Source organism: Mobula birostris, chromosome 1 (genome assembly GCF_030028105.1).
Source record: "Mobula birostris isolate sMobBir1 chromosome 1, sMobBir1.hap1, whole genome shotgun sequence".
Lineage (NCBI taxonomy): Eukaryota > Metazoa > Chordata > Chondrichthyes > Myliobatiformes > Myliobatidae > Mobula > Mobula birostris.
In genome coordinates, this window is record NC_092370.1 from 171,983,483 (window position 1) to 172,011,198 (window position 27,716).

The following is a 27,716-nucleotide window of genomic DNA, read 5'->3' on the forward strand; positions in this document are numbered from 1 at the left end:
TTGGTACATCAGCAAGGACTCCTGCAGGATTCTACAGGCGTGCAGTGGAGAGCATTCTGACTGGTTGCATCACACCCTGGTATGGAGGCCCCAATGCACAGGATTGCAAGAGGCTGCAGAGGATTGTAGACACCCTAAAGCTCCATCATATACACTGCCCTCCCTACTGCGAAGAATATCTTCATGAGGCAGTACCTCAAAGAAGGCAGAATCCATCACTGTTAAAATGTTGTTAAGGTGCCTTTTAAACAGTTTTGGCATCACAGGATTGTTTTCAGATTTCAAACAGCATCCATCACTAAGGACCGTCACCATGTGGGACAAGCCATTGTCTTGTTACTACCATGCGGGAGAAGATACAAGAGCAGTTAATAATTTAAGAACAGCTGGTTTAAAACTGCTCCTGATACGTGTATTGGTCTACAAGGGATTTAAGGCAGCCAGATATGATTTAGTTTTGGCTTGTGTAGAGGCCTAAACCACATGTACACAAAAACTACAAGTTACAAACTTCAATTAAAGCTTTGTTCTAATACCCCTGCAGTCTTGGTCTAATATCCAAAAAGAGGTAAAGTAACAGGCAAAATTCATTGGTGTCATTGCAACTGGTACAAGCTACCTGTTTCCACAGGGCTACCAGGTTGGTTAGAGCTAATTCAGCAGAATATAAATTGCATTTGGAGGTTTTGTCTGTGTGATTCAATGATTCACTAGTCATCTGAGTCACCAGGCCATAAATGTGTTCTACAAACCTTTAACAATCATTGGGATATAGAAACCACGGCTGGGAGTGTTGCTGTGAAGAGTGCTCAAAGTGAGATTATTTTGAGACCAGAAGACCTGAAAGCAATTGTTTCTCGAGTAGGATTTCCTTTCAGTTTTTGCTTTCCACTGCTGGCTTTGTGCCTGCTATCCTAATGGGACAGGGCCATCAAGAGGGAACATCCATAGCTCAATGCAGTAACATGGAAAGTTTGCTATGGGAGGTACAGAGGGGTTAGAAGGAATCATGGGGTACCTAATTATTGAGGTGAGGGGGGTGGATGGTGAACAGGTCGTGATTGTGAAGGTGGTTTCAATGATAGTCTTTGGAGCAGGTTGAAGGGAAAAGATGATGGGGAATCCCTTTCCTGCTCAACAATGCTCTAGGGTACTTGAGGGAACAGATGGTCAGATTTGTCCAGAGGTGGGCAGGGCCAAGCAAATTGTGAGGATGGGGAAAATGGAGAGATAGCTGATCCTATAGGAACCACTCTTGGCTTACTTTCCATACAAACTGTATTATGAAGGGTTTAGCTCTTTCAACCTACTCTTTGTTACTGTATATTCTAAGACCTGGGAGATATAGCCAATAATTGAAAAAAGGAATAACTTTTATACTGAATGTATGAGTATGAATACAATATTTATATTACTGATCACAATATCCGATTGCATCAAATGAGGTTTTGCATTTCTCATCCAAAACTTGGTTGAAAATAATTTCTGCTGTGACATTAAATTTGTTCTACAGTTCTGAACAGTGGAAGCAAAGGACACAAAATTTGAATTTTCCAGCCACAATTTTTGAGCACCAATGATATCAAATATACAGTCATACATGCTTGAATACTGTTGTGTCACAGCCTGACAGAAAACTGATGAGAAAATGGACTTGCACAGCGATTGATCTCCGAAATACAGCAAAAGCAGGCAGACCGTGACCCCAAATCATCAATTCAATACTGACTTGATGTCAGCACTAACAGCTAACAACTGAGCTGTTTTTATGAAAATGTTTGATTATAGTTACTAATTCTTGATCACATTTCCTAATTCATAACCTCCATCCCTCCCGAATGAAAAAAAGTGAGCTTGTGACCATCAGGAGAAATGTGTGTTGAAACTTCACTCTGTTTATAATGATGCAGCAAACTGTTGGCATGGAATCTGTAAAGAAATCATCCAAATTAGTTCATCTACCCTCTTTAAACAGTTCTCCATTTTTTTTTATAGCTATTGTACCAATTCACTTTTGAAAATTACCACTAAACCTTTTTCCACTGCCAGTTCAGGTTATGCATTCTAGATCTCAACTCCCTGCATTGAAAGAGGTCCTTCCCCCTGTCTCTTTTGCCACATTTTTCTGCCTGCTTCCTGCAGCAATTGATCATTCTTTCAGTGGAAATAAGTTCTGTTTATTCTCCTCTTACCAAAATGGCATTGTATTGAACAGCTTTATTCTTTCACTGCCCTCAGGAGCAAAAAATAAATCCCATTTTCTTGAGTGCTCTCTGACTAGCATCTTAAACAGTAAGAGTTTTCCAGGAAAAGGCAGAAGTGCCAACTCTCAGGAATTTCTCACAGGTAATGGGAGATCAATCTTCTCATTCCAGAATTGTATTCTGCTACCATTACTTTATTGGATGAAGCCTGTTACCTAAACAGACATTCTTTACGACACAAACCTTGCCAATCCTTTTCCCCTCCACTGCTAATGCCTTCATCTTGGAGAAATAATGGTAAAATGCCACCACATAGGTAATGATTGATTTTTCATCTGGATTCTCTGTAAAGACATCTGGGTGGGGAAAGAAATAGGAAAAAAGAGAATGCTTACTTTTTCTTCAAGATCACTCAATAAAGGGGAGAATGCACTTCGATCACAACAATATGTTATTCAAACAATCATGCAAATTGCAGATTTCTATCTGAATTGGATCCAAAAGATTAGATAAGATAAAAACCTAAACACATTACCTAAAGTTGAATAACACACATAAAAGTTGCTGGTGAATGCAGCAGGCCAGGCAGCATCTCTAGGAAGAGGTACAGTTGATGTTTCGGGCCGAGACCCTTCGTCAGGACTAACTAAGTTAGTTATTCGTTCAGGACATTCGTTAGTCCTGACGAAGGGTCTCGGCCCGAAACGTCGACCGTACCTCTTCCTAGAGATGCTGCCTGGCCTGCTGTGCTCACCAGCAACTTTTATGTGTGTTGCTTGAAATTCCAGCATCTGCAGATTTCTTTGTGTTTGCGTACCTAAAGTTGAACAAAGCCTTTCAATTCCGTGGTCAATGAGGAAAAGAAAGCCAGAGTTTTGCAAGATGACAAAACTAGGTTTTTTAAACAATAGGATGTGTTGTTCTGAGATATGCCGACATTTATTGTGCATTCCTAACTGCCCCTGAGTAGGCAGTTATGAATATTTATGTGCTCACTTCAAAAGCACTAAGGAATGGGTCTGTACTGACACTTAGGATGGAGTAAAGAAGGCAGGTATCCTTCTTTGAAGGAGATCTCAATGAAAAAGGTGGAGTTTTAACTATAATCCGGTGGTTTTGTAAGTACCATTACTAAGACTTCTTTATATTTTTAAATTACATATCTACTTAGTTACTTGAATGGTGGGAATCAAATTCATGCCCATGTATTATTGCCAAGAATTCTGGATGCAAGTCCAGAAACTTATTATTAACACATTAGATTACTACATTATGCTACTGTTGCCGCCCATAAATTTTACATCTGGTGGTTTCACTCACAAAGCATTCAGACAAAAGGCTGCTTATGTCACATTACTTCAACCTTGTAAATACAAACAAATTTAAAGCAATCCTAGACTAACAGTGTTCATTGAATTATACACCATTAATCACCTCATATATGAAGAGAATTTAGAACAGAGAATTGGGGCTTCTAAATATTGCTTCCCTTTCAATGTGATGTGTGTTCTGAACACCTGATATGGAATGTATGTTACAGCCCACTGTTCCATTGCAAGCTTCACTTCATGGAAGCTCATTTGGCTACATACGCCCATAACTGTCTGGCAAGTTTTTCATGAAACTTACCCTCAGGATCCAGCAGTTTGGTCACATTCAGATGCCTCTCGGAGACATCAAAGGCATTCTGTAAGTTGTGCATGGCATTAGACTTTTTCAGTTTGTCAAACTCAATCAAATCAGGCCTGAAGAAGGAAAAACACATTGTAAGTATTTCTGATTTTCTACTGTTTGTTATTGTCGAATAAAGCTATGCATGAATTTTCATAGTGTTCTGACATTTTGCCAAAATGCCCAAAAGACAATCCAGATCCATTTTAAAACTACCTTACTGTGTTGTCTACACAATTCCAAAAGCCAGCTCCTAAAACTAAAAGTCATGCACCCCACTGGCAACAGTGACTTATTGTAAGTGGTTTAAACCAAGTTTGAACCCAAATACTCTTCTTTCCTTTATTATAGCACAAGTTCAAACATGAGCATAAACTCTAAATAATTCAATTATACAAATGAATGAAAATCTAGCATGAGTGACTTTTTTCTACTTAGTATATATTTTATCACTGATGACACGGAAGGATAGAAGCTCAGCCCACTGACAGTACTTATTGGCTGAGCATAGGTGTTCACTACAGTTTATGGCATTATCTAAAACACAACAACATCTTTGGTTTAAAAATCAGGGTACCATTATACCAATAAAAATGTTATGATGATTTTGCATCAGATATTTGGACCAGAGTTGGACAACAGTGAACTGGGCACACAAAGACAGATTAATCAAGCAGAAATTAATATTTGAGAGGAAATTTAAGATATAGATATTATTTGCTGAAATGATATTAAGTCTCAATTTTTAAAAGGTTCTTAAATTATTATGTAATGTCCTGGTTCATATTTTCACTCTTACGCTGTATTTATTTTACTTAGCAGTTCTGTAAGAGCAGTCTGTTCAGCTTATTTCAGCTTATTTAGGTTATTGTTGAAGATAAGAGATGAGGAGATATGTCTGCAATCCAATTAGGATGGTTGAATTAAGGGGAGGTTTCTCTGGTGAGGGACACTAAGATTGGGCTTGGGGCTTTTGTTTGAGAGGAGATGAAGAGGAAAGACGCAAGAGAGAAGAGGTCGTAGGATTTGACCCAGAGTGGGACAACGATTCGATAAAGCCAGGGGCAAGATTGATTAAGGACCATTAACTATGGAGAAACTGAGCTCCAACTTGTACACATTTGACTGTTATATTAAAATGAACCGTTTTCTTTTTTTTTGTTCTTTATACTTTATACTTTATTGTCGCCAAACAATTGATACTAGAATGTACAATCATCACAGCAATATTTGATTCTGCGCTTCCCGCTCCCTGGATTACAAATCAATAGTAAATATCAAAAATTTAAATTATAAATCATAAGTAGAAAATAGAAAAGTGGAAAGTAAGGTAGTGCAAAAAAACCCAGAGGCAGGTCCGGATATTTGGAGGGTATGGCCCAGATCCAGGTCAGGATCCGTTCAGCAGTCTTATCACAGTTGGAAAGAAGCTGTTCCCGAATCTGGCCGTACGAGTCTTCAAGCTCCTGAGCCTTCTCCCGGAGGGAAGAGGGACGAAAAGTGTGTTGGCTGGGTGGGTCGTGTTGTTGATTATTCAACCCTTATTCAAATTAAGATTGATAAATATAATCTTTAAATCGTATGCAGTGTATTCTCTGCTATTTCATGGCACTAATATGTAACGGGAAGCAAATTACACAGCATCCACACGTACAGCAGTTTGGGGTGGGACAGCACCTCACAAGTTTGTTGGGGCTGGAGGTTGTCTCCCTCGACTTATGCAGCCAAGGAAACTGGGGGTGGGGGGGTTTAATAATTATAGAAAAAGATGATTTCCTCTGTTTAGACAAATTCATGTCATCTCCTGTGAGATGTTCTCTGAAAAACCCAGCTATACTACTTTTGCATCTTCTAAATTCAACAAATACAAGTTAACTTTGATAGTTTTTTTCTTGATTATCCCACATAGCTGAACCTTTGCTCATGCTTTATACAATGGAGACACAAAAGACTGTAGGTGCTGGAATTTGGAGCAATAGACAATTTGCTGGAGGACCTCAGTGGTCAAGCAGTATCTGAGAAGCAAAAGGAATTAAGTTTCAGAATGAAACCTTGGATCAGGATAGGTTCCCAGTGTTACTTATTTTCTCTTTTCCTTCCCATTGAAGTCCTGTCCTCATCCAATTGTACATTTGTTTGCCCCTTCATACAGGAAGAGAACATAGATCAGAGAAATGAAGCTGCTCGTGCTTGCTTCCCTCTCAATGTGACATGTGTTGTGAAAACCAGAATGGGCAATTCAGCTTTAAAGTCCTTTATTTTATTACAAGCTCCACATCCTTAAAGTTCATTTAGCTCCAAGTAATTTTCCTCCCAGTCCAAAGACGTACCATATGATAAGTTAATTAGTCATTGTAAATTGTCCCATGATTACTCTAGGGTTAAATAGGGGGTTGCTGGGCAACGCGGTTCAAAGGGCTGGAAGAGCCTATTACGTGCTGTATCTCAATAAATAATAAATAAGTATATTTGAAATGATCCTGATGAATCAATTTCTCATATTTAGTGACCTCCAACAATTGCTCCCCGACTAAAGTTAGTTACATTCTCCTAACTAGTGATAGACAAAGCCACACATTACCTGTGTTTGTGGATAAGGGCATTAAATGCTAAGCCATCTTTCCAGCTTGATGTGAAGTTTCTGATGTTTACATTAGGATATCTAGGTATTATAGAAAAGAAAAAAAGAAATAAATTTAATTTGAGATTATTTTACATTTCATCTTTGATGGAAATTCAGATCAAAGTTTGCAGGTGTTTGCATTAAAGGTCAGGTTCACTGCAAGCTTCACATGAAGCAGCAGTAGTAACTCACTCTGCTGTTTTCATCTGACACCAAAGGAGAAGTGCGTCCTTTGCTGACCGAGTCTCACTATAGTCATCAGTTTCCACTGTGATATCCTGGATCTGAAATAACAGATTAATCAACAGCCGTTTTTTAAAAAAAAGATTAAAGTGACATTTGAACTGCGTTCACAAGAACTCTAGCAAGAACAATTGAAGTGGAAAATATATTTGTAGTCCAATCTCCATTTAAAACTCTGGAATATTAAAACAAATCTAATTTTTACAGTGTTGCAGACTGAAGGTCAAACTGTCTAGGAAGTCAACAACTTAAAGATTATGAAGGGAATGAGGGAAAACAGCAAGTGAGGGAGAAGGGTAACAAACGGAGGGAAAGTGGAAAGCTGAAATACGGGATAGTGGGTACAGAAGATGAGGAAAGAGGGGCTGGCTGGTGGCGCAATGACATTGGTGCCGGACCCGGGAGCGGAGGTTCCTGGGTTCGAAACCAGTCGGGTCCACTCCCAAGTTCGCTTTCCATCCGTGCCGGGTTGAGTGTTGAGATCGCAACTCGACTTCGTAAAGGGAAGGATACTGCGAAAATGTCTGTGTGAGGAGTGGTGCGCCACACAGTCTCTCTCTCTCTCTCTCGCGCCACGTCTTGTAAAAAGCCATGAAAAAGACTTCATCACGGACGCACGCATGGACGCATGTACACACATGCAGATGCACACGCACAGACATGCACGCACACGCAGACGTACATGCACAGACTCGCACACGTGCAGACACACACCAAAAAAAAAGATGAGGAAAGGGAAATTTCAGTATGAGAGCTTGGAGAAAACTGAATGAGGAAGGTAGCCTGGAGAGGTGAAGAAGGTAACAGTGAATGGAAGAGTGGGAAGTGGAGGGTAGAGGAGAGAAATAAAAGGAATTTAGCTAAGCGAGGACATTAATAAGATGAAACAATGTGGAGAAGAGGGCAATGAATTGAATGGGAGAAGGAAAATGAAGTGAAGGGAAGAGACAAGAGAGTGAGGAAAAATGGTAAATGGAGATCAGAAAAGAGGAAAATCTGAGGGTGAAAAAGAGGAGGGATGGCTGAGAAAAAGCACAAAAATAGAATATTGGGAAGCAATTTGGAAAAAAGGAAAATCAGAGCTGCAAATGTCTGTGTCAATAGTAAAGATTTATCATTAGCATTCTAGTCTCCTATCATCCAAGAAAATATGATGAATGGTTGAGACAGTAGCATGGATCTCAATCTCCTTGAAATAAGGACTGTGGGAAGAACAGCTGACTTACAATTGGCATTGCTTTAAAGCTTTCTTCTAAGATGCAAATAGCAGAGCTCAGGAATAAAATACAGTATTGGAAAATACTCACTGACAACAGGTCAGTTAGATATCCCATTCCACAGATACATTTTCCCTGAATAATCCCCAGTTTTTATATTCCCGGTTACCTGGAAGCGAAGAATGATGGTCCAAATAAGCCCTAGTGTCAGTCTGTGGCTCCCATCAACAATATCGTGTGACCCCATATTTTCCAGGTGCACCTTCTGTTCCTTGAGAAACTGGAGAGCCTTGTCAACATTTTCCAAGCAATGTATACGCATCCGACCTCTCGTTGGCTTTGGCTGATTAGGTAGAAAAGAACATTTTCAGTACAAAGAAATATTCATCGCTGTCTATAATCAACTTAAAGGAAAGCTGTATAAAGACCGGTGGTTATTGAATGATGATGTCCATCTCCATGCCATTGTATACAAAACCGAGCTTTCTCATCATTCAACCTCCCAACCCCTAACCACCAACCACTTAGTCTACTTCATGCCTCCACCACTCCTCGAGGCAGTATTGTCTACAACCAAGTTTCTGTTCTTACTGTTTCAACTCTACAAAGAGGGTATGAATTGCGTTTCCCCTCACCATGTTAAATACTCCTCCCAACAACATACAGGGAAAGGCCAAGTGACGGGAAATTTAAAAATGCGAACCCTTACTCAACTCAATGTGTATGTCTGCTGTCAGTCTTATGGCTTGTGTGTTTTATGCATGATCCTACATCCTACCATAAAAAATTCATTAATACATTTAATTCAGCACCTAATGCAATTGGGAGCCTTATTCAAAATTAATATTTACTCTTGGGATTTTTCAAAGCACAGGAAACCCATGTATGAAAGGCAAATAAGAATTGCCGGAGCAAGATGGTTAGAGAATTCTGCAGTATTCTCTAATGCCTCCATCTTTGCCATGTCCACACTTCTCACTTGTCCACAGCTTACCAGTTTCTGTAGATGACGCCCGAAGTATGTTTTCCTGCCTGGAAAGTGACCAACCAATCAATTTAGCTGGCTGCTGTACTTCAAATGTAACAAGAAACTTATTCTCACATTAAGGTGTGCAGGATATCTGTATCCCGAGCACTGACCAACATGTAACATCCTTCCTGCCAATCCTTAAACTTTGGGGCCAAATATTTTCATGGCCATGTGTTGGTTGGAACTTCATATTTCGTGAAGGTAAGAATGAAGCAATTAAGCAACATGTAAGGTGAATAGATAGAGCTGTTCTATTATCAAGTATATATTTTCAGTGCTAATCTTTCACAATTATTAGACCAATTCTGAAGCACAGTTGTATAAAACCACTTAATTTTCATGTGGTTTTGGAAAGTCACACAGATTATAGATGGTTGCAGAGATATTCTGAATTTAAGTATTCCAATGTCAAAATCAATCCTCAACACTCCATTACAGTCAAAACCATAAACCATGAATTCCATTAGAGTGGAGAACATACCAGTAGCTCCCCAGAAAGAACCTCCAGCAGCTTAATCAGCATGCGGCCATCCCGAAGATCAGTGTACAAGTCAGTAATGCGGCAAGTCACACGTGCCAAATGAGAGTTCACCCATTTGGTGAAGGTCTTCTTCTGCACAACTTCACGCTCATCTGCAAAACGATCAATCAAATCAGTTTCCTGTGCGCCATCTTTGTACTTGGCTCCTACACTTATTTACTGCTGGGACCTGGTCATAGTTTGGTCTGCATATTACTGGTGGCAGAAATAAATGGTACAAATTCAAGTCATTATTTCACCAGACAGAAAATATTTTAAAGCAGCTCATTATTTCTCTCCTGCCTTCAGCCAGCTGCAAAAATCAAACCGGAAGTTGATCAGTTTTATATTTAAAGCTGCAAGAGCCATTGTTCCTGGTGATGTAGTGAAGCCCAAACCAACCTGGTGAGTGGGCTATCATAATGTGTGCTGTTGTTTGGATGCTCTGTCACTACTAGTTGGATTATCTCAGAATGCCAAGTGACTACACAGTGATCTTAACCAATCTGGAAATGGTTAAGAAGCTCGTGTTGTGATGCAGCAGATCAGTTCCTGATGGCGGAAGACTAATGATCTGTGACAAGGAACAATTTGCTGGTTTACGTCAGGTACCAGCCTTCCTGCCAAAAGTCCCCGGCTATTATATCCTCGCAGCATTGTGCACAAAAGATGCTGAAATGCAAGATGTGCAGCTGCTGGGCTGCAAACATCAATGGACAGAGGCATGCTGGAATTGGCAAATGCCTTCTTAATTGCAGGAGGAAAGGAGATGGGAAGCAGATCGCTTATTAACATCCAGTGATTTAAGGATTATGCTGTTCTAAAGTAATGTTATTGTGAAAATGTTGAATTACAAAATGTGGTGCTCAAAGTTGTGATCCTTTCTTCAAATACAAACAATCCATTAAATGTTGTCAGTTTATATCAGAATACAATTATCCATAAGGTTCCTGAACTCAGCCATGTAACTTATAGATGGCTAAAGCTTTATCTGGGTATCTATCAGCCAAATATCACGTTTAAAGGTTTACTCAATACCGTCAAAGAACCGGACACTTTGTACAGCTTTGAGAGCATAAAGATAATGAAATTGATATTTTTTAATAATACTGGAATTTGTATTAATGCAAACACATTAAATTTATTTACAGAGAAAAGGCATCAAGAATTCATCTTTACTGAACTGGAATCAAAACAATATTGATTTCTATCAGTTGCAAGAGCTGGATATCATAGCTCTGTTCATTTGCATTTTACAATGACGGCCAGGAAGTGTCTCCAAAATTGAATTTTTCAGTTTATCAGAATGAGATTTAATATCACTCGCATATGTTGTGAAATTTATGTTTTGTGGCAGCAGTACATTGTGATGCATAATAATAATAATAATAGACTATAAATTACAATAAGTGTATATATTTTAAAAAATTAAATAAGTAGTGCAAAAGAAGAGGAAATTATTGTGAGGTAATGTTCATGGGTTCACTGTCCATTTAGAAATCTGATGGCAGAGGAGAAAACATTGAGTGTGTGCCTTCAGACTCCTGTATCCCCTCTTTGATGGTAACACTGAGAAGAGGGCATGTCCTAGGTGGTGGGGGTCCTTAATGAAAGATGATGCATTTTTGAGGCATCATCTTTTGAAGGTACCTCGATACTATGGAGTCTAATCCACATGATGGAGCTGGCAGAGTTTACAACTTCCTGCAGCTTTTTCCAATCCTTTGTAGTGGCCACTCCATACCAGAGAGTGATGGAACCAGTTAGAATACTCACTAAGGTACATCCGTAGAAATCTGTGAGTCTCTTTGATGACATACCATGTCTCCACAAACTCCTAATGAAATATAGCTACTGCCATGCCTTCTTTGTAATTGCATCAATGCATTCAGCCCAGGATAGATCCTCAGAAATGTTGACATCCAGCAACTTGAAACTGTCCACCCTTTCTTCTACTGATCCCTTGATAAGGACTGGCGTGTGTTCCCTTGAGTTCCCCTTCCTGAAGTCCACAATTAATTCCTCGGTCTTACTGACGCTGAGTGCAAAGTTGTTGTTGTGACAGCACTCAACTAGCTGGTATATCTCGCTCCTGTATGCTCCCAATCACCATCTGAAATTCTGCCAACAATGGTTGCATCATCAGCAAATTTATAGATGGCATTTAATCTGTGCCTAGCCCAACATTTATGGTTTTTGAGGGAGTAGAGCAGTGGGCTGAACACACATCCTTGAAGTGCGCCAGTGTTGATTGTCAGCGAGGAGGAGATGCTACCTCCGACCCATACAGAGAGTGGTCTCCCAGTGAGGAAGTCAAGGAACCTTTTGCAGAGGGAGATACAGAGGCCCAGGTTTTGGGTCTTGTAATGTAATGATCCTGAACTAGAATTTAACATGGTCCATTAAGCTCTGATATTAAGTATCTCGCATAATTGTACATACACTATGATTACAGTAAAGGTTGGTGTACAGATTAGCTAATTTTCAATCATGTCATTCAACATTTATTAACATTTAAATAGGTTTCAAGACATTCCATTAATTCTACATACATCTTCCATGTTCCTTGCAAATTTTCTAATTACCATTCTCAACATATTCCTATCTTACCGATTAGGATGCAATGATGCCTTAACTTTTCCAAAGAGTTTCAATATTTACCTTATTTCAAAGATACAATTTAGAGTTGAATATCCTGGAGGCATTAAAATGTTTGTCTTTCACTTCTCATGATAAAACAGATAAATTTTGTTTAATAACATCTGAAGTCTTACATTATGTAATATATAGTGCATCATTATAAAATATTAGTTCACTCCCATGGCATGAATGACACAGGAAATTGAGACCAAGTTCAGTTTTCAGGGTAAGGCTAAAGATGTCAGAAATCTGAACTGGAAATGAGAGTTCACAGTGTAGTGTGAGTTGAGGAAAATGAGGCAAAATCCTTTGCGCCCCAACAGGATTTTTGAATAATGTGGAGTTCGTGATTTAGTTGTGATGGAAAAGAAAGAAGTGGAAAAATGAGAAAGTATTTTGCAGAACTGAAGAAAGAACAAAGTTTCAATTGTAAACTTCCCCTCTACATCTTCTATCCACCATTTCATCTGGAGTTGTTAAGCAAAGCAAAACCTAGCCTATATCCTGCATCAAAATCAGAATCAGGATCACCAGCATGTGTCGTGAAATTTGTTAACTTAACAGCAGCAGTTCAATGCAATACATAATAAAGAAGAAAATATATAATAATAAATAAGTAAATTAATTACAGTATATATATATTAAATAGATTAAAAATTGTGCAAAAAACAGAAATAATATATATTTAAAAAGTGTGGTAGTGTTCAACGGTTCAATGTCCATTTAGGAATCAGATGTCAGAGGGGAAGAAGCTGTTCCTGAATCGCTGAGTTTATGCCTTCAGGCTTCTGTACCTCCTACCTGATGGTAACAGTGAGAAAAGGACATGCCCTGGGTGCTGGTGGTCCTTAATAATGGATGCTGCCTTTCTGAGACACTGCTCCTTGAAGTTGTCCTGGGTACTTTGTTGGCTAGTATCCAAGATGGAGCCGACTAAACTTACAACCCTCTGCAGCTTCTTTCGGTCCTGTGTAATAATCCACACCCCCCCCCCCACCCCTCACCAGACAGTGATGCAGCCTGTCAGAATGCTCTCCACGCTACACCTATAGAATTTTTTGAGTGTATTTGTTGACATACCAAATCTCTTCAAACTCCTAATGAAGTATAGTTGCTGCCTTGCCTTCTTTATAACTGCATTGATATGTTGGGACCAAGTTAGATCCTCAGAGATCTTGACACCCAATTCTATTCAATATTAAATACTCTTAGATATCAGAAAGTCTTGGCTTCAAGATAAACAAATAGGATTTTGCTTCTTTGTTCAAGGCAGATTTTAAGTTTATGAGCTACTGTTAAATAAGCCTCCACTAGATCAACGAACCTGTTATCCTTTCTGATAGATCAGAATCATATATAATATCACTGGCATATGTCATGAAATGTGTTGTGACAGTAATACATCGCAATACATAATATAAAAACTATAATTTACAATAAAAAAACATATAAAATTAAATGAAATAAGCAGTGTCAAAAGAGAACAGAAAAAAGCGATTTAGTGTACTAGAGTGCATTGTCCATTCAGAAATCTGATGGCAAAGGGAAGAAGCTGTTCCTGAAATGTTGAGTATGTGTTTCTGGCTCCTGTAGATCAATATATGTAACAGAATTATTAATCAAAAATTATGAAATTGTGTCCATTAATGTAATATATGTCAGCTAGACAATCCTAGCTAAATGTGCACAGAGTCTGAAATTGCTGCAATTAGAACAAATGACATAATTTGGGCACATTAATCCAACAGAAACTAGTAAAAGTGTCCACTTCTGTCTTCAGTTCAATGGGAAAAAGTATCTTTTCTGCTTGCTGTCTGAAAGTCTTCTTGAGTTGCAACTGTAGCTCAATAAGAAATTTTTGTTTCCATTGTCTTATTGCAGACATATAGATACAATCTAAGATGACACTAACTCAGTACTAAAGGATTGTTGCACTTCAGGGGATGAAGGAGATGAAAGAGCTGTGCCAAATGTTGGATGAGATGCTGATCAAATGGTTTCATTTATCCTTCAGGTGGACACAATGGATCCAATGGTGGCGGTCAAAGAACTGAGAGAAAGGTCTTCCAGGTTGCTTGGTGAATACTTATCCCTCCACAAATAGATCTAAACAGTTTATCTGGTAATTTATAGAATCTGTGCTTGTGCAACCCTACTGTGTGCAATCTCCTTCATTACAACAGCAAAAACCATTCATGACCTCGAATGCACTTTGTATTGATCTGTAAACTATAGAAATAACTATGACTGTACCTTTCTTCAGTTTGATTTTTACTTTGATCATTCCGTTACTACTATCTACAGCCGATTAATTAATATCTCCCAGTAACATTTTGCCAATAAAGAATCAACATTGTAACACTCTGACCATTAGAGGACTGGAGAGAGACAGATTGAACTAAATGCAGTTCATTCTTCACCTGAACTCTGAAGAGCATAGTGGAAGGGAAAACAACTCAGTATCCACTATTGGAATACATGCATTTTGAGATCAGCAGGACATCAGATATTTGCATATTATACGAGGCATCATTCCTTAAAACAAAACTAAACAATTGTCCCCAAGGCACAGACTGACTAGCATATGTTGAGGCAAATTCCAAGATAAGATGTGTTATTCAGACTTTGGTAGACATCACGTTACACGCAAGGATGGTTCATTGCAGAAGTACCAACACAAATATTTGCAATTATTTTTGTAAAACAATTGGGAGTTCAAATGGATCAGCTGAAATTGATTATGTCATAGGTTACCTATTGTTACACCAATACCCATTTAAGTACGTCTGTTTAACAGTCAGTGATCTCCTGCTTTCAGATTATTGATCTATGGCAGAGATTCTTCGAAATCCATTGGTGTTGTGAACTAATCAACAGTCCTAGGGATTAACCCAAGAAAATTATTATGAAAGGAAGATTCAATGGAGGCCACATGGTTCCTAATGATTTATTTACGATATTGGTCTAGCAGCACAAAGGTCAGGCACTCAAAACAAGTCCATCAATTTGTTAGCTGCCACAGGAAATGGCCACTTATAGTCACTAATTAATAAAATCAACCATTCCTAATCAATCCAGTCAACATACAGAACAGATTATCTTTAATGCATGGTGCCATGAGCAATGGAAAAAGTACTGCCTTTTTTGAATGCCACCTGCAATCCAAAGGTGATACTTGCTTTAAAGCTATGAACACATATTTATGACATCGTTGATACAGACCACATATTAAAAACGATCCAAGCAAACAATTGGATCATGACCCCAAAAGTGTCAATACCAACACTCTAGTCAAGTCAAAATGTTGTACTGAATGCAGGCCAATTAAGTTCAAAGATCTGTTGAAAAATATTGAATCCTCCTAAATTTTTGTTTGGAGGGCAGTACATAGTGGAAGGATATGCAAAGACTCAAACAGTGGAAGGACTGCAATGCTCCACAAACTACCTGCCTGCCCGTTTCAATAGGCAGCTCCTGTCCCATCTGTAGAAGGGTCCAGATTTCCTACATTGATCTCATCAGTTACCTCTCAGCACACAAAATTAGAGTGGAGCAAACTATCCTTGATTCTGAGGGCCCGCCAAATGTACATACAGTGTAATATGTGGCATTAATAAACAGAATACACCAATAATAAAAAAATAAACTAGTTAACAGATACACGGTATATATTTAAGTGCCTTAGCACAGGTATCTATCTCAAAATAATGATGGTCTTGGTTTACATTATTTCAATGTACTACCTTTTTTTTTACATATTTAAAACAATTAGAACATATTTAGAATTATTTTTTGAGAATTCTGTATGAGCTAACATCATTTTACAAGATCTTATATAGTTGTTATTTTGTTTGACAATTTTTCAACTCAATCCCCATTCCTTCCTATTTGGACGTGATTTGTTGTTTCCATGTAATAATGTGGGACAGTTGTTGATATCAAATGTAACACGCTGTAAGGTTCCACTGCTAATGTAATGGCCTCTCTGTAATTTTTCACTGCTAATGTAGTGGTTTCTCTGTAGCAGCAATGTTTGGGTTATGACTAGAGATAACGGAGCTTTGGAATGTGGGGGCTATCCAATGAGAGAAATATTGTTCTTTCTTGAGAGTCTGGAAGAGAAATTTTCATGGTCTTTTGGCCGGGGAGAGATAAGGAGGGAAGACGCGAATGGAGAGAGTGGGTAGACCACCGGACAGAGTGGACCTGGAGTGAGGGTTCGAAGGTCGGTGACGATTGGAGGAGGTCGATGGTGGACGAACGACCTCATCAGTGAGCTCCAATCTTGCGCAATAGACTGTTTCATGAGAATGTGCCCTTTTCCTTTTTTTGTTTTCTTTACTAACCATGTAGTCAAATTCAGAATTATAAAGCTCAACCGTTTAATCGCATATGGTGTACTGTTTGTTATTTCATGGTACTGATTCATAACAGTGGACACATCACACAGCATCCACCCAAATGAGATTTCTTAGGTTTGACCGAGCTGGGGGGCTATCATCCCCTATATTAAGCTGCTAGCTGAACCAAGAGTTACACAAAATACAACTTTTACAACTGACATTGCAGCTGACTTCCTGTTTGATCACAATGACTTTTGCTGCAAAAAAAGGACTGTGAAAGTAAAAAGCAAAAGCTGCTAACTTGAGAGACCCCAGAAGAACTACATTACTTGTGACCACTGAGTTATTTTCTGTTTATTTATGGAGAGATTTGAGACACTGATAACTAAAAAATACAATCCAATGAACTCTAAGTACAATGGTACAAGGCCCTGGGGTCAAGACCATAAGACCATAAAATAAAGGAGCAGAAGAAGGCCATCTGGCCCATCGAGTCTGCTCTGCCATTCAATCATGATTGATCCTTTTTCTTTTCTTCCCTTCAACCCACTTCCTGGCCTTCTCCCCATAACCTTTGATGCCACGTCCAATCAAAAACGTTTCATTCTCTGCCTTAAATATACCTAATGACCTGGCCTCCACAGCTGCATGTGGCAACAAATTCCACAAATGCACCCCCCTTTTGATAAAGCAATTTCTCCGCACCTCTGTTTTGAAAGGGCACCCCTCTATCCTGAGCATGTGCCTTATTGTTCTAGACTCCCCTACCACGGGAAAAATCTTTTCCATGTCTACTCTGTCTAAGGCCTTTCAACATTCGAAAGGTTTCAATGAGATCCCCCTCATCCTTCTAAATTCCAGTGAGTAGAGACCCAGAGCTATCAAACGTTCCTCGTCTGATAACCCCCTCCATTCTTGGAATCATCTTTGTGAACCTCCTCTGGACCCTCTCCAAGCCAGCACAGCTTTTCTTAGATGAGGGGCACAAAACTGCTCAAAATACTCAAGGTGAGGCCTCACCAGTGTCTTATAAAGCCTCAGCATCACACCCTCTGGACCTCTTGAAATGAATGCTAGCATGGCATTTGCCTTCCTCACCACAAACTCTATCTGCAAGTTAAACTTTAGGGTGTTCTGCACAAGGGGACTCCCAAGTCCCTTTGCATCTCAGATTTTTGGATTTTCTCTCCCACTTAGAAGATAATCCACACATTTATTTCTACTACCAAAGTGCATGACCATGAATTTTCCAACATTGTATTTCATTTGCCACTTTCTTGCCCATTCTCCTGATCTGTTTACATCCTTCTGCATCCTACCTATTTCCTCAACACTATTCAGAATTCAGAATCAGAATCAGGTTTATTATCACTGGCATGTGTCATGAAATTTGTAAAATAAAACTTAGCAGCAGCAGTTCAATGCAATACATAATATAGAAGAAAAAAATAAAATAATAATAAGTAAATCTTATTCAGTATACTTCATACAGTATACATATGTTGAATAGATTAAAAATTGTGCAAAAATCAGAAATAATATATATTTAAAAAAAGTGAGGTAGTGTCCAAGGGTTCAATGTCCATTTAGGAATTGGATGGCAGAGAGGATGAAGTAGCTCCTGAATCGCTGAGTGTGTGCCTTCAGGCTTCTGTACCTCCTACCTGATGGCAACAGTGAGAAAAGGGCATGCCCTGGGTGCTGGAGGCCCTTAATAATGGATGCTGCCTTTCTGAGACACCGTTCCCTGAAGATACCCTGGGTACTTTGTAGGCTAGTACTCAAGATGGAGCCAATTAAATTTACAACTCTTTGCAGCTTCTTTCTGTGTAATAATCCACTCACCCAGCCCTCACCAGATGGTGATGCAGACTCTCAGAATGCTCTCCAAGGTACAACTATAGAAGTTTATGAGTGTATTTGTTGACATACCAAATCTCTTCAAACTCCTAATAAAGTATAGCCGCTATCTTGCCTTCTTTACATGTTGGGACCAGCTTAGATCCTCAGAGATCTTGACACCCAGGAACTTGAAGCTGCTCACTCTTTCCACTTCTGATCCTTCTATGAGGATTGGTATGTGTTGCTTCATCTTTCCCTTCCTGAAGGCCACAATCAGCTCTTTCGTCTTACTGATGTTGAGTCCCAAGTTGTTGCTGTAGCACCACTCCACTGGTTGGTGTATCTCACTCCTGTATGCCCTCTCATCTCCATCTGAGATTCTACCAGCGATGGTTGTATCATCAGCAAATTTATAGGTGGTATTTGAGCTATGCCTAGCCACAAAGGTACAGGCACTACCTGCCCCTCCACCAGTCTGCAAACTTGGCAACAAAGCCATCAATTCCATCATCTAAATCATTTATATACAGCATAAGAAGAAGTGGTCCCAACACCGAGCACTGCAGAACACCACTAGTTACTGGCAGCCAACCAGAAAAGGATCTTTTTATTCCCATTTGTTGCGTCCTACCAATCAGCCAATGCTCTGACCATGTTAGTAACTTTCCTGTAATACCATGGGCTCTTAACTTAGTAAGCAGCGTCATGTGTGGCACCTTGTCAAAGGTCTCCTGAAATTCCAAATATACAACATTCCCTGCATCCCCTTTATCTATCCTACTTACAGTCTCCTCAAAGAATTCCAACAGGTTTGTCAGGTAGGATTTTACCTGAAGGAAACTATGCTGACTTTGTACTATCTTGTCCTGAGTCACCAAGTACTCCATCACCTCATCCTTAACAATTAACTCCAACATCTTCCCAACCACTGAGTTCAGGCTAACTGGTCTATAATTTCCTTTCTGAAGATGGTATGGATCATTATTTGAGCAAAGGGTAGTGGACAGTCTCCTTTTAATGACCAAGCCAAGTCCATTGACATAGATTAAACGTATAAGCATTACAAGGCATTTGTATGGCTGTAATAAATAGTAGAATTAAAAAACAGCTTTTGTTCAAGCTGAAGATAACAAAATATGTGAACAAATGAAATAACTTACCTATTGCATTATCATGTCATTGCTACAGGAAGAATGCACAATTTTAAAAAATATCTGAATGCATCCAAACCCTTCTGAGATTTAGACTTAACATTGCTTTTTGAACAACACAAAGCACAATGGTCAGCCATTTATTCAGAGAATAATGTACGAAAATTACTTGTTTTACACACACATACATATATAATTACATTATATAGTCTTGAGACAATTTAGAAAAAAAAGACACTATCTGGCATATTTTTCCTGTGCCAGATAGGCTAGGAGAAACAGTAATCAACCAGTTACAAATGATCTGTACTGTAGTGAGTAATGAGAAACCTGGATCCTAATAACCATGTACTTTTAAGTATACACAAGTATGTGCATGTGTGTTTAAGCATAAAAAGGACTAGCACAGACTCAGTGAAGAAAATCTCTCCTTCAGTTTCACTCTAAGGGACAGGGTATTGAAGTATTTGGACAGACAGGGATAGTCAACAAGGTTTTGTATGTGGTAGGTCTAACCAATATTTCAGAGTTTTTCAAGGAAGTTACCAGGAAAGTTGATGAAAGCAAGGAAGCAGATGTTGTCTACATGGACTACAGCAAGGCCTTTGACGAGGTCCTACATAGGAGCTAGGTTCAGTTGCTTGCATTCAAGATGAGTTAGTAAATTGGATCAGATATTGACTTCAGATGGTTGCCTCTCTGACTGGAGGCCTGAGACTAGCGTTGTGTCACAGATATTGGTGCTGGGTCCATTGTTGTTTGTCATCCATATCAACCATCTGGATGATGGTGTGGTAAGCTGCATCAGCAAATGTGCAGATGATACCAATATTTGAGGTATAGTGGACAGCGAGGAAGACTATCAAAACTAGTAGCAGGATTTGCATCAGCCTGAAAAATGACGGGTGGAATTTAATGCTGACAAGTGTGAGGTGTTGCACTTTGGGAGGACAAACCAGGGTGGGACTTCGACGGTAAATGATAGGGCACTGAGGAGTGCAGGAGAACAGAGGGATCTACAAATGCAATTACTTGAAAATGGCATCACAGATGAAAGTATTGAGTACAGGAGTTCGGATTGTATGTTGAAGTTATATAGGACATTGATAAGATCTAATTTGGAGAATTATATACAGTTCTGATAACCTATCTATAGGAAAGATGTCAATAAGTTTGAAGGCGTACAGAGAAAGTTGACAAGGATGTTCCCAAGACTTGAGGACCTGTGTTATAGGGAAAGCTTGATAGGTTAGGACTTTACTCCCTCGAGCATAAAGGAATGGTGGGAGATTTGTTAGAGGTATACAAAATCATGAGAGGTTTAGAGAAGCTTTATACATAGAAACATAGAAACATAGAAAATAGGTGCAGGAGTAGGCCATTTGGCCCTTCGAGCCTGCACCGCCATTCAGTATGATCATAGCTGATCATCCAACTCAGAACCCTGCACCAGCCTTCCCTCCATACCCCTGATCCCTTTAGCCACAAGGGCCATATCTAACTCCCTCTTAAATATAGCCAATGAACTGGCCTCAACTGTTTCCTGTGGCAGAGAATTCCACAGATTCACCACTCTCTGTGTGAAGAAGTTTTTCCTAATCTCGGTCCTAAAAGGCTTCCCCTTTATCCTCAAGCTGTGACCCCTCGTTCTGGACTTCCCCAACATCTGGAACAATCTTCCTGCATCTAGCCTGTCCAATCCCTTTAGGATTTTATATGTTTCAATCAGATCCCCCCTCAATCTTCTAAATTCCAATGAGTATAAGCCTAGCCGATCCAGTCTTTCATCATATGAAAGTCCTGCCATCCCAGGAATCAATCTGGTGAACCTTCTTTGTACTCCCTCTATGGCAAGGATGTCTTTCCTCAGATTAGGGGACCAAAACTGCACACAATACTCCAGGTGTGGTCTCACCAAGGCCTTGTACAACTGCAGTAGTACCTCCCTGCTCCTGTACTCGAATCCTCTCGCTATAAATGCCAGCATACCATTCGCCTTTTTCACCGCCTGCTGTACCTGCATGCCCACTTTCAATGACTGTTGTATAATGACACCCAGGTCTCATTGCACCTCCCCTTTTCCTAATCAGCCACCATTCAGATAATAATCCGTTTTCCTGTTTTTGCCACCAAAGTGGATAACTTCACATTTATCCACATTAAATTGCATCTGCCATGAATTTGCCCACTCACCTAACCTATCCAAGTCACTCTGCATCCTCTTAGCATCCTCCTCACAGCTAACACTGCCCCCCAGCTTCGTGTCATCTGCAAACTTGGAGATGCTGCATTTAATTCCCTCATCCAAGTCATTAATATATATTGTAAACAACTGGGGTCCCAGCACTGAGCCTTGCGGTACCCCACTAGTCACTGCCTGCCATTCTGAAAAGGTCCCGTTTATTCCCACTCTTTGCTTCCTGTCTGCCAACCAATTCTCTATCTACATCAATACCTTACCCCCAATACCGTGTGCTTTAAGTTTGCACTCTAATCTCCTGTGTGGGACCCTGTCAAAAGCCTTTTGAAAATCCTAATATACCGCACCCACTGGTTCTCCCCTATCCACCCTACTAGTTACATCTTCAAAAAATTCTATGAGATTCGTCAGACATGATTTTCCTTTCACAAATCCATGCTGACTTTGTCCGATGATATCACTGCTTTCCAAATATGCTGTTATCACATCTTTGATAACTGACTCTAGCAGTTTCCCCACCACCGATATTAGGCTAACCGGTCTATAATTCCCTGGTTTCTCTCTCCCTCCTTTTTTAAAAAGTGGGGTTACATTAGCCACCCTCCAATCCTCAGGAACTAGTCCAGAATCTAAAGAGTTTTGAAAAATTATCACTAATGCATCCACTACTTCTTGGGCTACTTCCTTAAGCACTCTAGGATGCAGACCATCTGGCCCTGGTGATTTCTCCGCCTTTAATCCCTTCAATTTACCTAACACCACTTCCCTACTAACATGTATTTCCCTCAGTTCCTCCATCTCACTGGACCCTCTGTCCCCTACTATTTCTGGAAGATTATTTATGTCCTCCTTAGTGAAGACAGAACCAAAGTAATTATTCAATTGGTCTGCCATGTCCTTGCTCCCCATAATCAATTCACCTGTTTCTGTCTGTAGGGGACCTACATTTGTCTTAACCAATCTTTTTCTTTTCACATATCTATAAAAGCTTTTACAGTCAGTTTTTATGTTCCCTGCCAGTTTTCTCTCATAATCTTTTTTCCCCTTCCTAATTAAGCCCTTTGTCCTCCTCTGCTGAACTCTGAATTTCTCCCAGTCCTCAGGTGAGCCACTTTTTCTGGCTAATTTGTATGCTTCTTCTTTGGAATTGATACTATCCCTAATTTCCCTTGTCAGCCACGGGTGCACTACCTTCCTTGATTTATTCTTTTGCCAAACTGGGATGAACAATTGTTGTAGTTCATCCATGCGATCTTTAAATGCTTCCCATTGCATATCCACCGTCAACCCTTGAAGTGTCATTTGCCAGTCTATCTTAGCTAAGTCATGTCTCATACCTTCAAAGTTACCCTTCTTTAAGTTCAGAACCTTTGTTTCTGAATTAACTATTTCACTCTCCATCTTAATGAAGAATTCCACCATATTATGGTCACTCTTACCCAAGGGACCTCTCATGACAAGATTGCTAATTAACCCTTCCTCATTGCTCAATACCCAGTCCAGAATAGCCTGCTCTCTAGTTGGTTCCTCGACATGTTCGTTCAAAAAACCATCCCGCATACGTTCCAAGAAATCCTCTTCCTCAGCACCCTTACCAATTTGGTTCACCCAATCTACATGTAGATTGAAGTCACCCATTATAACTGCTGTTCCTTTATTGCACACATTTCTAATTTCCTGTTTAATATGATCCCCAACCTCACCACTACTACTGTTTTTATACACAAAATCATGAGCGGCTTTTTCTACTGAGATTGGGTGAGACTAGAACTGGAGGTCATGCATTAAGGGTAAAAGGTGAAATGTTTAAGGGGAACATGGGGGGGGATCCTCTTCACTTAGGGGATGGGGAGACTGTGGAAAGAGCTGCCAGTGTAAGTGGTGGATGTGGGTTTGATTTCAACACTTAAGAGAAATTTGAATAGGTGCATAAATGTGAGGGGTATGGAGGACTATGGTCTGGGTGCAGGCAATGGGACTAGGCAGATTAATAGTTTAGCACAGACTAGATGGGCCAAAGGACCTGTGTATGTGCTGTAGTGTTCTATGACTCTAACAAACCTTTGTTTCCATATGTGTATATTAAATACCCCCTCCAGTTAAATCTAAATCCATGTGTATGCCATTGCCAGTTATCTGTTGTTTCCATATCTTCACAGCCTTTCCACATGAGGGAGTGGGACATATTGTCGGCAGATGGATATGCTGCTCAGGAGGGGCTAACCAACAACCACAAGTTTCCATTGAGGCAACAACTGGAAATTCAGAGTGTCAGTGGTAACCGCTGGCTCTCGTGTAGCATATCCATCTGATGACACATTCTCCCACTCCATCACCCTTCCATCCAGCAGTGGGCTTTCTACCACACTGAGCCTAAATTAACAACTGAATTGCCACTGCAAAGACATGCTATACTGTGCTGCAGAGACAGCTTTATAAATAGACAGAAGTGCAATAAAGGATAACTAAGAAACCATTTTGACTACGATAAATTTCCAGGCATTGATTCACTTATCATTTGCCTAATTTTTGAAAATGTTTGAAAATGGGAGTTAAAGCTGTCAATGAACCATTCCTTTCAACAATCTTGATACTTTGGTGAACTTTTGTTCTTGAAAAGAGGAGAAGAGGAGGGTGCTAGAGGGTCAATAACCATGCATTTCTTATGCCCAATGATATTGATATCTTGGAGGTAGGAGTCTACAGCAAGGATCATCAGTTGAAGAGATCACATCACCTCAGGCAAAAGCCTGCTTCAACTTTCAAGGCTCATGCCAATACTACAAATGTAGATGCGCTGTAAAAATTTTCATGCATGTGGCATCAGACATATGACGTGCAACTGACACTGTTGCATAGGCTCACCTGCCTCTGTGATTTTCTGTTCCATGCATATGACAAAACTTGGCTAGGGCTTTGAGGGAAGAATAAATTACCCAATCACAACCAGTACCTGAAACAACAAGGTACGGGATGGAATGTGGCGGGGACACATAAAGTTACTCAAATGCTGTGCAGCAGCTGAAAATAGACTACTTACTGTACATGAAAAAACACTTAAGTGGAAATCCATGTGACATTATAAATGTTTGATGTCTAAATGGCACTGAACTGGCGAATAGACAATGGAATGGGAAAGGAAAACTGGTTAAATTCCCATGTTATCAGTAACCAATAAGACTGGGATGGAATTGAGATGGATCCTTTCTCTGCTTTTGTGTTAAATGGTTGAATTTATGGGATTGTCCTGCATATAAAGCTGAAAGTAAATGCCACGAGATACGAAACATTGTGTCATCTCACAACTTCCCTGAGGATATTCAGTATACAAACAGCATAATAAGACAATGTATCTAAACAAGGGATAGGTAAATATACATCTTACAGTCATTTCCCATTCGAGTACAGTATTGTGTTCAGCCAGTGACGTTCCTTTCAGTGAATGCTATGGCATTATAGCCTTAGCTATATGAAGCACTTATGACCAAGACCTTGCAACTGTAGTAGATTTTAACTAATTCCTTAGTTTAATTATTAGCTGTATTTTTAATAATCGCATGCAAAGACACTCAAAGACGAGTATTGTCCAAAACACTATTTGAAATAAAACGTGGAGTTCAAGGTAGAATGAATGTTAATATTCAGCAGTATTCCCTGGACAGGACGTTGATGGAGCAAACATAGATGGAAGGTGATAGGTCCTTGATTGGACACGGCATTTAAGGCTATGGGAAGAAGGCCGGGGAGTGGGGCCAAGAAGAGGGGAAAAGGATCGGCCGTGATTGAATGGCAGAGCAGACTTGATAGGCCAAATGGCCTAATTCTGCTCCTTTGCCTTATGATCTTACGTAATGGAACATTGAAATCAAATGGTGAAAGAAGCCCGATCCTGGTGACTTTCAAAAATACCCGAGTCCCCAGGTTACAAAATGGTCCAGTTCTGAGAATTGTTGATAACTCAAGCTGTTTGTGAGTTCAAAAGAACAAAGGACATTCTGTGGGAGAGCACCACAGAAACGGCTGCAATGGGAGAGTGAGTAGGCGCAGGGAGAGCGGCTGCCAGCTGGCCTCCATGACCCAGCAAGTGAGCTTGTTTAACATCCCCAGCTCTGCTGGGCTTGACCCTGATCCCGAATGTTGTGGCTCAGGGAGGTGGTGGGGATGGGGGAGAAGGCATGTAGAAGTGGCCCGTTCCTACCTGGTAGATGATGTTTGCAGCCTGTAGAAGCCAACTAATCCATCACCATCCACCCTGTTGGTCTGCCAGACACTCCTTCAAATGTACAGGCTGTCCATTCATCACCAGTAAAATTAAATTAAAGATTAATGGCTTCCTTTATGGAGATTGGTGAGGCCTCTTTAATGGAGACCAATTAAGTGAGAAAATACTTCTTTCACAAAAAGAAATTAACATGTGTCCTTTTCTTGATAATCTATGACCTATATGTGAAACCATAGGAAAGCAAGCTTTTGAAATGTATGGCCATGGAAGGGCTTTTTGGTGAAATGCCCATCATTTTGAAGAACGAAAGATGCCGTATCATGACTAAGCTCCTCTGCAGGTCACAATTGTAGACAGGATCGTGGCAGAGAATGGAGACGATTACACAGAGCTAAGACCAACCAGTCAAATTAGGAATTCCTTCCATTCTTTCTGCCGGAATTGCCACGAGCCTCTCCTTCTCTCCTTTGCTTGATGTATGCAAATGGCAGTGGGGAGAAGTAGGAGTGATTTCCTGATCACCATTTCCAATGGATATCATATAGAATAGCGGTATAGCCCACAGAGTTGTCTTTTTTTTAAAAATTGTAAGATCTAAAACCAACATTTATTACCTATCGCAAATTACCCTCAGGACTATTGGTCTACAGTGGGGAGCTCTAGGGTCAGTGAAGAATCAGGAACAGTTTTAATATCACTGGCATACAGTACGTCATGAAATTTGTTGTTTTGAAGCAGAAGTACAGTGCAATTACATAATAGAAAACTATACATTACAATTAAATATATATATAATTAAATTTAATAAGTCGTGCAAAAAGAGAGGGGAAAAATTAGACAGTTTACATGGGTCCATTGTCCATTCAGAAATATGATGGTGGAGGGAAAGAAGCTGGTCCTACAACACTGAATGTGTGTCTTCGCACTCCTGTATCTCCTCCTTGATGATAGCAATGAGGAGCGGACAGCAGTATACTTTCAAATCACAAAGGTACAGTATAGGTCTTAAATGAGAAGTTAAAGAGTGGTAAGGAATCTGACCCAGACCATGTGTCAGTCTCCTCTGCCATCCAGCCACCCCAGCACTTAACTAGTCAAATCCTCCAATACGGCAAGAGTCTGTGTAAAATGCTAATGGCTGGCTTTCATTATGGTAGAGTACCTACAAGTTATGAGGACAGGAAATGAGGTAGCATAGTCAAATGTACCCCATCCATTATTAACCCTCACTTACCATGGGGTGGCATGGTAGCATAGTGGTTAGCTCAACGTTTTACAGTACAGGCGACCTGGGTTTAATCCCGTCACTGCCTGTAAGGCATTTTACGTTGTCCCTATGACTGTGTGGGTTTCTTCTGGCTGCTCCAGTTTCCTCCCACAGTCCAAAGACCTCCTGGTTGGTAGGACTATGATTAGGCTAGAATTAAATCGGGGATTGCTGGGTGGCGTGGCTCAAAGGGCTGGGACTGTACCTCAGTAAAATTTTAAAAAATCATCTATAAAGGAAACAGCTGTCTGGGTATGTCCAGATTTCCTATCCTTAAAACCGCTTCCATTTATTCATAATCCTTGTGTAAGGAAGATCTTCCTTGCAAAAATACAAGTTCAGCATTTTTTCAGTTTGTCCCAAAAGGATGTAAGATTAAGTGTTTTTATAGAGTTAAATTTCAGTATTATTAGCCATTTATTATAACTATACAGGGTATATTTTATTTTATTTTTTCTTGTATTTAGGGACACAGAGCAGAACAGGTCCTCCTGAGCCATGCCACTCAGGAACCCACCCTAATCCCTCGTCTAATCACAGGAT

The 27,716-nt window shown here is 39.9% G+C and overlaps 1 protein-coding gene across 10 annotated transcripts in view; it reads right to left on the reverse strand.

The window, feature by feature from the left end:
* LOC140201653 (spectrin beta chain, non-erythrocytic 1-like) overlaps positions 1-27,716 on the reverse strand; it is a 325,497-nt gene that overhangs the window by 137,440 nt on the left and 160,341 nt on the right. For all 10 annotated transcript variants that reach the window (XR_011886936.1, XM_072266114.1, XM_072266104.1 and 7 more), the window contains 6 exons: positions 9,470-9,621; positions 8,128-8,301; positions 6,691-6,782; positions 6,457-6,537; positions 3,834-3,949; positions 2,448-2,560 (listed from right to left, as the gene is read on the reverse strand). Coding sequence is in view for 9 of the 10 variants with exons in the window: in XM_072266114.1 (XP_072122215.1) it covers positions 2,448-2,560; positions 3,834-3,949; positions 6,457-6,537; positions 6,691-6,782; positions 8,128-8,301; positions 9,470-9,621 (728 nt within the window). In the remaining variant the exon portion in view is untranslated. The remainder of the gene's footprint in view (positions 1-2,447; positions 2,561-3,833; positions 3,950-6,456; positions 6,538-6,690; positions 6,783-8,127; positions 8,302-9,469; positions 9,622-27,716) is intronic.